This window comes from Lathyrus oleraceus, chromosome 2 (assembly GCF_024323335.1).
Source record: "Lathyrus oleraceus cultivar Zhongwan6 chromosome 2, CAAS_Psat_ZW6_1.0, whole genome shotgun sequence".
Taxonomy (NCBI): domain Eukaryota; kingdom Viridiplantae; phylum Streptophyta; class Magnoliopsida; order Fabales; family Fabaceae; genus Lathyrus; species Lathyrus oleraceus.
In genome coordinates, this window is record NC_066580.1 from 98,740,383 (window position 1) to 98,753,020 (window position 12,638).

Consider the following 12,638-nt stretch of genomic DNA (forward strand, 5'->3'; position numbering starts at 1 on the left):
TTTTTCTCTCTTCTCTTAATGAATAAAGTATGGTCGTGTTTACTCTTTGTAAATCCTTCTCGATGGAAGTAACTATTGATTCTGTTAAACCATGTTCTTAGTGCCTACTTTAGGCCATATAAGGCTTTGTTCAACCTATATACTTTTTCTTCCTCTTCGTGTTTAATGAAGTCCTCAGTTTGATCCATATATACCTCTTCCTTTAATTCTCGATATAAGAAAGCACTTTTCACATCCAACTGGTACACACTCCATCCTTTTTGTGCTACCATAACCAATAAAATTTGAATTGTGTCCCATCGTGCAACGGGAGTATATACTTCATTATAGTCTACCCTTTTTGTCTGTGTATACCCTTTTGCAACAAGTCGAGGTTTGTACTTATCAACCTTGCCTTCTTCATTCAATTTGGTTTGGTAAATCCATTTCACTCCAATTTTCTTAGCTTGTGTTGGTAGATTCACCAACTCCCATGTTTTGTTCTTCTCGATGGCATCTATTTCACGTTTCATGGCTTCTATCCATTTTACATCATTCATAACTTCCTTATAATTTGTAGGATCATCATTTGACATGAAAAACCATTTCGACCTATTGGTCTTCTTCAGAGAGACCTTCCCCACTTTCGTAATCTTGCAGCCTACTAGGTGCTCTTCTCTCTCTTATTGGTCGTTCCTTATGTTATTGCATTTCATATTCTCGTTCCTCATTTTGTAATGTATGCTCATGGTTTCTAGCATTACTCACCTCTGTTTCTGTATCTGACTCTTCATCAGAATCCTCCATGTCACTATCATCATTACCCTAATCAAGAGTAATTTCTTTTTCTTCTTATGAATTTACGTTCCAATTCCATTTTCTTCTTCTTCAAACATGACATCCCTGCTTACTGTGGTTTTCTTTAATATTGGAGCATACAACCAGTAAGCCTTTGGTTCATCACTCACTCGAATTAAGATACATTTACGACTTCTATCATTAAGTTTAGTTCTCTTCTGCTCAAGTATATGTACGTGTGCAATGGATCCAAACACCCTAAAATAGTCAACTGTAGGTTTAAGTCCACTCCATCTTTCTTCTGGTACCATTTCCTTTACTTCTTTGGTAAGGCTTCTGTTAATCACATGATTTGTCCACTTAGCAGCTTCTGCCCATAAGGCCTTTGGCATCTCTTTCTCAGTAAGTAAGCAACTCACCATATTCATACTTGTTTGATTTCTTTGTTCGGCTACCCCATTTTGTTGTGGTGTGAAAGCAACTGTTAATTGCCATTTAATTCCATTCTCTAGGTAGAACTGATTGAACTTGTTAGAGGAGAATTCTCCTCCCCTGTCTGTTCATAAACAACATATATGTTTCTGAGCTTCTTTCTCAACCAGATTCTTGAAGCATTTGAATATCTCAAATGTTTCACCTTTTTCACAAGAAAATAAATCCAAGTTTTGTGAGAGTAGTCATCTACAAACACTAGCAAATATCTCTTACCACTATGAGAGATTTGAGTGATTGGACCACACAAATTTGCATGCACTAATTCAAGTTTTTCTGATGCTCTCCAATTACTTTTCTTTGGTATTTTGTCTCGGTGTTGCTTACCAATATTACACACTTCACAAACCCCTGTAGTTTCCTTGAACATTGGTAGGCCTTCACCATTTCTTTCTTCTGCATAGCAACAATGAACTTATGATTTACATGCTCGTACCTTCTATGCCATAGATTCTCCAAGTTCTCCTCTTAAACCTTTAAGCATTTTTGTGGAAGCGGTTTTAATGTAGCATGAATCACAAACATCCGGTTCAGAGTCATGTTGTTATCTACAATTTTCCATCTTTAAGGATGATAAATTTTGCATGCACCTTCTTTTATTATTATTACCAGACATCTTTCTTGAAGTTGGACTATACTTAGCAAATTGTTAGTTAAGTCAGGTACAAAGTAAACATCACTCACAGTTAGAATGATTCCACCCACTTCAAACCTGACACTTCCTTTTCCCATTACCGACATTCTTGAGTTGTTTCCCAATCCAACAGTACAACTGGAAGTTTCATCTAGTTCTACAAACCATTTTTTATTTCCTTTCATGTGATTTGAGCAACCAAAATCTAGAAACCATGTCCCCTTGTGTTTAATATCTTGAACTTCGACATGAAACATTAGGAGTAACTCCTCTTCCTCGTCAAACTCAGCATAATTTGCTTCTTTTTCTAGACTTGGACATTCAAATTAGTAGTGTCCTTATTTTTGACACCGATAACATATAGTAACACTTCTATTTACAAATGGTTTTGCTCTTCCCCGTCCCCTAACATAGTTGCTACCTCCTCTTTGAAAATTGCTTCTTCCTCTCCCACGTCCATAATGTGTTTCATGCTCAACTTACAGAACTTGTTCTTCCCTCTGCTTACCTCTTGCCTTTTTCTCATGAATAAGTAGTGAACTTTGCAACTCATCCACAATTAGGAGATCAATGTCCTTAGACTCTTCAATTGAACATACAATAAAGTTGAATTTTTCTGTCAAAGATCTAAGTATCTTCTCAACGATTTTCACATCGCTCATATTCTCTCTGTAATTACTCATGTCATTTGATGTTTCCATCACTCTTTCAAAATAATCATTCACTGACTCACCTATCTTCATCTCTAATGTTTCGAATGTCTGTTGAAGCCTCTACAACTATGCACGTTTTACCCTAGTGCTTCATTTGTACTTGGCTTTCATGGATTCCCATAGTTGTTTAGTTATTTCTTTCTGGGTAATAGTTTTTAAGATGGATTTGTCAAGGTCCTGAAATAGATAGTTCTTTGCTTTCAGATCTTTGAGTTTTTCTTCATCCAATGTTTTTTGTTGTGCGACAGTTATCTCTTCATTCTTCTTTGGTTCCTTTATTCCAAACTCAATAATACTCCAATACTCCTTTGATCGAAGTAAATTATCCATGATCAAACTCCAATGATCATAATCTCCATCGAACTTGGGCATACTTTGTGCGGTGAAATTGCTCAATTCAGCAATTTCACGTCTTCCAGTCACTCTAGTGTTTTTCCTCTCAAACATTCTTTTTTACTCATTATATCAGGCTCCGTGATGGAGCTCTAATACCAAATGAAAAAGTAGTAATAACTTTAATAATATTAATCAAGTGAGATCATATTTTGTTCTTACAATGACTTTATATAAGCCTTATAGTTTGATAGAAACCTCAGATAAAAATAAGGAATACAAACTATAATAACCAATGACACTTATTCAACTTTTTCTATTATTAAACTTAACTAAATTAAACTTTCTATTTATAATAAAGACTAATTTTTAGTAAATATACCAACACCCAATCGACTAATTTTTTACTCAAGAAGAATTTATTTAATTCAATTGTATCACGTCATCTTTTAAAGGAGATTTTAAGTGAATTATTTCAGTTTCATGGTTTCGTTCCTTTGACTTAAAATTTGATTGAAACATTTGACTAAAAATTTGACAAGAAACATATGACGTTTTTCGTGTCGCATTGTATCTTGATTGCACGTGTAGCACACATGAGTAAGGTACGACCCTCGTATTTTCAAGATCTTCCCATATAATTGTGAGAATCTTATAAAATGTACTTGCGAATTTTTCTCCTTGACACATAGAGTTATTTGTTGTAGAAGATCGAACAAACAAAAATGATCACCTTTGAAATACCGATTTTTTAGGTCAATTGAAAGTAATTGGGTGTTTTAAATGTAAGAAACACTTTTAAAATTTTCATTGAAGATGGGAGCAAAGATCTAAGAAATGACAATTAAAACACACATGGACAAGGTTATCATCTTCCGATGTAATGGATAATTTCCCATTGATGAATTTCAATTTTTTTCTTTCAAAGAAGAGCACAATTTCATAGTTATTCACATTCAAAGGATGATTGACAAGTTTGACATCCATATTTTCTCCATGATGAAGGTAGTAAGGATTTGATTGGTTAAGAATTGTGTCTTAAGTTGTTGTTTGGGTTTGTTGTTGAGGTACCTCATTGATGACTTGAAAATGGGGGGAAGATATGTGATTGTTCTTCTTCTTAGAGAGTTTGATAAAATAATTCAAAAGAGCTTGATTTTATTAATGGATAACTAGTGTTTATATATACAAGAAAAAGAGAACGTGTGACTGAATTAGTAAGCATGAGTTGTAACAAACTCAAAGAGATAAAAAAGAATCTAACAACTATATGCTCTTGATTGATATAGATGTTTATTAACTTTATCTATAGATTTATATTTTCCTCAATTTAAAAATAAAATCAAATAGTTGATATAGTGTCATATCTGATTCAAGTTTCACTCTTAAATATAATATCGTAAAATCAAAATATGAATCATTCGATCTTTATTCAATTATATTTAAAACATTATTCTTATAATGTGCATTCATTCAAGATAAAACACATCTTAATTTGTGAATTTTACAAAGATAGCAATGCTCTTCGAATAAATGCAATTACAATGAAAAAATCACACATGTATTAAAATATTTCTAATTTGACAAATATCCAAAAGAAATTAGCATATCATGAAATTAATGAACATATCATCTCATGTATATATAAATAATCATGCATACACACATACTAGTTTTTCTTAAATTCTAATGAAATTAACCAACAAAGGTTTAGCATGAAGGTATGAAAAACATTTAAAAAATCTTCGCAACATCTTTGACTAGACCACGGTTTGCTTTTGCAAATTGTGTAAACTCCTCGTACGAAATAAATCCATCTCCGTCTGTATCAATCTCCTCCATCATTCTTTTCACTTCATCTCCGGTGACTGATCCAAGTGCTTTCAGCGCTTCTCCGAGTTCAGTGGAAGAGATTTGGCCATCACCGTTAGCGTCAAAACGCTTGAAAATACGCTCTCTATCAGCTGCATCTTGTGGATCTTCAGCCATTGTAATAAACTATGTGTATATGAAAATGGATAATTAGTACTTTGGATTTTCGGAGTTGCACTCAATTTGGAGATTGGTTAATGCTTAGGGCTAATGAGTTGGTTTTTAAAGAGGTTAGAGGTTGGTTTCAATGTGAGGTCATCCTTTAGCATAGGGAGTTATGTTATTTGGGAAGAATAAGATTCACCAAAATAGCATAGTTTGAATCTAATTTACTATACTTCTTTATGGTTGAAAATGTTTGTTTTTTAGGAAATGGAATGAAGGTAACCCTTTAGAATCGTTATGTCTTGTTTTAATTATTATTATTATTATTAATGTTTGTTGAAATTAATGAAGATTGAATTTAAAGGAAGATGTCAAAAACTTCCATATTGTGTAGAATTTAAATTTAAATTTATTGTTCGACCTGATTTGAATATGATTACAATTTACATCTATAGAAGATATTTATGGAAAGCCAAAAGGTAAATATATGCTAAAAATGAAATATAATATGAAAAATGTTTATCATTTTATAGACCATAAAATAGATAAGTAGTTTTTTTATTTCCATTTATTAAATTTATGAACACTGCCTACTTTTTAAAATTTATAAAAAAAATCTCTATTAACTAGTTAGCAGATGTTGATCATTAGTTTAAAATAATATATGTCCAGCTGTTATAAAATAGGAATTACATAAAATGTAAAAATATATAAATATGTAAGAAATTAATTTTCTTGTAGAGGAGAATATAGATATATATATATATATATATATATATATATATATATATATATATATATATATATATATATATATATATATATATATATATATATATATATATATATATATATATATATAATTTTACAAAATGAAGATATTAAAGATAAAACCAAAATACATAAGCAATGAAATAGATGAATTTTATAAACATGTCAATTGTTGTTGATTCAATGAACATTAATTTTAAATCATATTTTATCTTTTGATTTGAAGATGTTGGATTCACAAAATTCGTGTCATTTATAGGATAGTTTTATTGTTTATGGATCTTTAATTTTGAGCAAAGTGAATGTTTATTTTTCATTATCACCGTATAACAAAAGAAAGTGATAATTTTATTCTCTTAAGATTGATGTACAATCTATCTGTAATTTCTATGAAAATAAGTTAGAGAAAATTAAAGATAAGTTAAAAAATGACTTTGTCTTACGAAACTTAACTATTTTCGGTAATAAAATATTGATGGGGTAAGTGTAAGTTCAAATGAATATATATGGGAGTGACAAGGGTTTCGATTATAATATCATGGTAGTTCGTCAAGAATTGATAGTGATTTGACTATTGTATTTTGAACATGACAATTGAACATGCACAAATCATTCCTCCTGATATTGATGAAGATCATGCGTTCGTCAATGCCGAAATCGATGAACGTGTTAAGCGTTTTTCAAAATGTTAATGCATTTTAATAGGAAAATAAGATGATATGGACTCTAAAAAAAGGGAAAAACATGATAGTATGACATATTATTCATAATATTGTTCAGTTTGTAATCGTTTAAATGTATTATTAAAATTTCATAGGGTTGATTGCAACATTTCCCTCGAACCATATTGCAATAATGTTTTCACATGAAACAAGTTAAAATCACTTTGATTGATAAGGAGACAAGGAAATCTTATAAGTGTGTTGTTCATTGATAAAAAAAATGACATAAGAAGTAATTAGGACATGGATAATATCAGTGTGCTAAAGAAAAGAGATTTTGGACATGGCACGGGTTAGGTTTACAATTCGTAAGCCTCACAAAATGTTGTGTCTTTGTTTAACTATTAATGAGTGTTGATGGTTAAGAAAACAATTAAAGGTAGAAGAAAGGTGAACTTCAACATTTGTGTGTTAAGACGGCTAAAAAGTTTATTTTTATTACGTAGTACTTTCCGTCCCAAAATAAAATGAAATAGATAATAGTGATTTTACCAAATTATCCTTATCAATTATTGGTGTATTCAAATTAACATTAATGCAGAGTAAAAATCAATAAATTAAGAGTATTATTTAAATAGTACAATTGAAAGATGAAAATTATTATTAGATTAGTAACTTAAAATGACAATATTTTGAAACAAATAATATTTTTAAACAAATATTTATTTTGAGATGGAGGGAGTATTTATCATTGTCTAATAGTTGTTAAATTTATGGATGTCTTAGTATTTTGATATTAGTTTTATAGAGTGTTTGTTTGATTTATGACTTTTATATATATATATATATATATATATATATATATATATATAATTGGAGTGTTTCTCTTTTTCCGAATATAATTGGTAATATATATTAGATGAAAAGTTATTATGAAACAATTCTTGAAATTGTTTGAGTATGTATCCTTCCCTTTTCTATATGTATATAAAAATATCTATGTGTATATAAAAATAATTGTATAATAATGTATTTAAATGCTTAATACTAACATGAAATATGGGTTATATAGAAGAAGATATAATAACATTTTTCACTTTCAAAACAAAATATCCCTTATATTAATGAATGTATTTTTATTTTTAAGTTTATAGTATTGTAAAATATTAACTTTACAAGTATATTTCTGATTGTCATTAGCATAAGCAATCGTGTGTGTTTTAAGAATGTATTAAATTACTAATATAAGGAAAAGATGATCGAGCAGAACTAAGAAACTAATAGTTGCAAAAATAATTTAAACAAAGGATATAAAGAAACTAATACATTGTGCAGGGTTGGAAGTTAATCGCAAAGCTAAGTAACATCTGCTTTATAAGACAACAAGGTTAAAACAGTAAGGAAATACAATTTACTTAGATGTTCAAAATGGTATTCAGAATGGTTTCAATAACAAAATATGTCATGACCTTGTTAGTGGTTATGACCTTGTTAGTGGTTGTCCTATAAAAGCAAAGAAAAAAAAAATATTAATAAAGATAACAATATTGAAATCTTAAATTTGATTAACTATTTACATAAACATTCTAAAAAATATCTTTAAATATGCCGTTTGTTGTTCTTTTATTTTGATCTGAAATGAGAAAAGGATTATTGAAATCCGAAATCCACTCTAAATGAAAGTGAGGAGGCACCCTCCTTTTATAGTAGAAAATGTGCTTCAAATATAAAAAGAATCTATGAGTTTTTTAATATCCATATCCTAGTATGCATATTACATAATTGATTATATAATTCAGATATGGAAGGCTTTTATATTGAAGTTTTTTATAATACTTTGGTATGTTAGACACTGCGCTACACAGCCTACAAGTTGAGCTCCCACACTTCTTCTCTTTCACAACTTTGAACCTTCAAGTTACTTTCTACACCATCTTTGACTTTATCACTTTACTAGAACCTTGAATATTCATCCTGATGAGGCTAGAGATAGTTTCAGAATGATCGTCATCACTAGAGACAATTGGAAAGATCTCGATGGAGACCAAGCATCGTGATCAACCAAAGGATCAAGCATTAGGATTCCACCAAACATTAGTGTCATCATCAAAACCACCATGATCAATCAATGGATCAAAATATCAGTCATAGTATCTACAAGCACATAGATCCACACTCTCTCCCTTTTTGATGATGACAACACATCTCTCAGAGAAGTGGACAAAAATAGAAAACAGAGGTGAATGATTGGATTGGTTAAACTACCCCTGACAAATATAGAGAGTATACCCTACTTCGCATAAGAGTATATTTCTCCCCATTTGGCATTATAACAAAGGCAGAAAATAAACAAAAGTCAAGTACATAGATCACGTGTACCACATAAAGAAAGGGAAGAAGAAGAAGGAGAATAGGAATTTAGTATATATTAATTCATGGATATTTGATTTAATATTCCTAACTTAATTCTTATGAAAATGAAATTTTCTTTAGGAAAAATTTTGGTAAAAATATCTATGAGTTGATTAAATGAAGACATGTTCTCAACTATGCAATCCCCATTTTCAAAATGATCTCTAAAAAATGTGTCTAACCGTAATGTGTTTAGTTGGAGAGTGAAGTGTCATATTTTTCATGAGGTTTGTGGTGTTAGTGTTTCTCATTTTATCGGAATAGCACAAATATTTACTTCGTAATCACTTAGTTGGTGTTTCATCTAGATAATTTGGGCGCGAAAGTTATTCCTAACAATGTATTATGTCCAAGTAGGTGACACGTACCACTGGTGCTCTTCCGATCAAATTTGCACCCAGGAAAATAAGAGTCAAAGTATTCATTTAAGACACATACCATAAACCCTCATCTACGGTGTTCTAATGAGATATCTGATAATGCATTTTATCAAAGAGAGATGTGATTCTTTTGGGGATGCTTGAAAATATGCATAGAGACACATAATAAAAATAATATCAAGATGAGATGCAGTGAGGTAAAGAAGAGAGCAGATCATACGTTAGTATTTTCTTTCTTAAACTAGATCTCCTCCTTCATCCTTGTCCAAGTTGCACATTGTAGCCATTGGAATATCGATTGATTTTTTTACTTTTCCACCATGAACCTCTTTCGAAGTTCCTTACAATTTTTGGCTTAACTTATGAATATGTCTTCTTTTAATTGATATATTTGTAGTCCTAGAAAGTATCTGAGCTCCCCCATTATTGACATCTCAAACTCATTCTACATAATCTCAGAAAACTCATTGCATAAGAATTCGTTAGTAGCACCAAAAATAATATCATCTACATAAATTTGAACTAACAAAATGTCATGCTCATATTTTTTTATGAAATATTTTGTCAACTTTTCCTCTTTGAAATTTATTTTCAAGTAGAAACTTGCTCAAAAACGATCATACCAAGCTCTAGCAATTAGTTTTAGGCCATACAGAGCCTTTTCATCCATTTGGAAGAGTTTTCTGTAAGAACACACTCTTTACATCCATTTGAAAGAGTTTAAAATCCATGATGTAGGAAAAAGCTAGAAGAATTCTTATGGCTTCTAATCGATCTACAAAAGTAAAGGCTTTATCAAAACCTATATCCCCCTATTGATTGTATTCTTTTGTAACAAGTCTTTATTTATTTCTTAACAACTTTCTATCTTCATCAAGCTTGTTGCAAAATAACCAACGTGTTCTAATCACTTGATTAACTAAAGCTTTGGGAATGAGTTCCCAAATATTGTTTCTTTCAAATTGATTTAACTCTTATTGCATAACAAGAGGCCAATGTTTGTCGGTGAGGGTCTTATCAACTTCTTTTGGCTCAAGGTAAGCAAAGGCCATATGATTACATGTCATAATAAGGGAGTGTTGAGTGGTACTCCCTCATAAATATTTCTAATGACGTTCTGAATTGGATGGTCCTTAGTATTCCTTCATTCTTTGGGTAAATCTTGATTTTCATAGTTTGCTTCTTCAAAATGAGTCTCTTCATTTATACTTTGATTTTATAGGGATGTTTTCTCTTGATCATCATCTTTCAAGGATGTTTTCTCATGGATACCTGCATAGTCAATAACATCTAACTCAATAAACAAGAGGTTAAACCCATCAAAGGTAATATGAACTGATTCTTCTATCATCGACATTCTTTGTTAAACACTTTAAAATTCTTGCTAGAAGTGGAATTCCCTAAGAGTATGTCTTCGTTCTGTTTAGCGTCAAATTTTCCAAGATTATCCTTCTCGTTATTAAGGGAAACATATTTTCATCCAAAGACATGTAAGTGAGAGATATTATGTTTTCTTCCTTTGTATAACTCATAGAGTGTCAACTTTAGAATTGATCTTATCAAGACATGATTCATCACATAGCAAGCAATATATATTGCATAGGCCTAAAACTACTTAGGAAGTTTTGTTTCATTGAGCATCATCCTTGCTAGCTCTTTGAGAGATCTATTTTTCCTCTTACTACCCCATTTTGTTGGGGAGTTTGAGGAGTGTAAAAGGTGTGTTAAATACCATTCTCTTTATAATATCTTTAGAATTCCTTGTTCTGAAATTATCCACCATGATCATTACATATTGATGCAATGTTTAATCCTTTCTTGCTCTGGATAATCTTGACAAGTTTTAGAATGCACCAAACATGTCTCTTTTCTGATAGAAATAATGTTCATGAATAGTGAGAGTAATCATCCATAACTAGAAGAGCATATAGATCGCCTCCAACACGATTTTTTTTGGATGAGACAAAAATATCCATGTCCAAAGGTTATAAGGGTCGATTCGTATAAACAATATTTTTAGATTTAAAAGAGGCTCTTACTTATTTCCCTTTTCGACATGCGTCACTTAACTGACTTTTCTCAAAGCACAAGTTTGGATGACCAAACACTAAATCCTTGCGGACCAACTTGTTTAGGTGATCCATATGGACATGGGCTATTGTACTATGACATAGCTAAGATTCATCCTCGTTACTAAGAAACATCATTTGAAGGGATCTTATTTAGATTTAAGATGTAGGTGTTTCCACTTCTAAAGCTGGTGAGGATGGTTTGATAAGATTTGGATTTAATAACCATGTATCAAGAAGAATCAAAAGATACAATGTTACCTTTGTGACACAATTGACTTAGAAAATTATGCGTTAAACCATCAACTAAAAGAACCACCCCAATCGTTGGACTGTGGAACTTACCAATGGTGCCAATACTAGTGACTATCCATTTGTGTTTTATCACCATAGGATACAAAACTTCCTTTCCTTGGAGAGAAATAGGAGAACAAAGTTTTTTCTTCACCCATGTGATTTGAACACCCTCTATCAAGATACCAGATTGTGTTTGATACTATAAAACACTCCTTCAAAAAAAACTCTCTTAACTTTAGATACTCAAATCGTCATCTTTTAATGTTAGTTTAACAGGTGTTTCCATTAGGTTTTTCATGAGGATCATATTTTCATAAACATGGAGTAGACATGCTTTTCATTTTACGTTCATGATGCTTTCTATAAAAATATGAGGGAGGACGACCATCTTAATTTCATGATTTTTCTTGATAAAGCATAAAAGAGATATGTGGTCATTTCTATTGCAATAGTTGCATTTAAGGGTTTTTCATTTAGGGGTTGTATGAATATGGAACATTTTATCACACTTCTTAACATTGTTAGTAGATTCATACCCTAAGACGACCTTATTGTACTATGCTCTTTAATTTCCAAGAAGGATATTCAAGTTGTCTCTTCCTTTAGTGAATATTTCAAGTGTGTTTTTTAAATATTTATTTTCATTTTTCAATATGTCACATTTGATTGCACTTGTCAAATTCAACCATTACTTTGTGAGAAGGGGAAGACACCTGATCTGAAACACTTTGTCTTTCTCTAAAGGTTTCCACTTTTTTCATAAGGTTTTAATTTTCAATTTCAAGGAAGGAAATTGTTCATTTAGAATTGGATATAATTTGCTTCAACTTACTTGTTTCTTTATTTAACTTCTTGCAAATACGAAATAAGTCATGATAAGAAAAGTGGGAAGTTACCTCGTTATCTTTGTGATCTTCCATGAGACATATATTGGCTTATTCATATAAGGAGCCCAAGTAATTGTCATCCAAGGAAATGTAAGTTTTATTTTCTTCCTTTTGAGGTTTCTTCGAATTTTTTCGGATTTTGATTATTCTTTTGAATATGAGGGAATTTTGGTCTTATATGCATTTTCTTCCCACATTGAAAGCATGTAGGAGTGAATGAAGATTTTCCTTCAT

General features: G+C 31.0%; 2 protein-coding genes across 2 annotated transcripts; both read right to left on the minus strand.

Moving 5' to 3' along the window:
* Positions 1 to 1,285: 1,285 nt before the first annotated feature.
* On the minus strand, positions 1,286 to 2,646 carry LOC127122086 (uncharacterized). Its single transcript, XM_051052493.1, has 4 exons — positions 2,412 to 2,646; positions 1,879 to 2,210; positions 1,597 to 1,665; positions 1,286 to 1,414 (listed from the first exon to the last, which is right to left on the minus strand). The coding sequence occupies exons 1-4, from the start codon at positions 2,644 to 2,646 to the stop codon at positions 1,286 to 1,288; spliced, it is 765 nt and encodes a 254-aa protein (XP_050908450.1).
* Positions 2,647 to 4,488: 1,842 nt separating this feature from the next.
* LOC127121171 (polcalcin Nic t 1) lies at positions 4,489 to 5,002 on the minus strand. The gene has a single exon (XM_051051753.1). It carries the CDS (start codon positions 4,936 to 4,938, stop codon positions 4,684 to 4,686), a length of 255 nt encoding a protein of 84 aa, XP_050907710.1. The 5' UTR covers positions 4,939 to 5,002; the 3' UTR covers positions 4,489 to 4,683.
* Between the last annotated feature and the right edge of the window lie 7,636 nt (positions 5,003 to 12,638).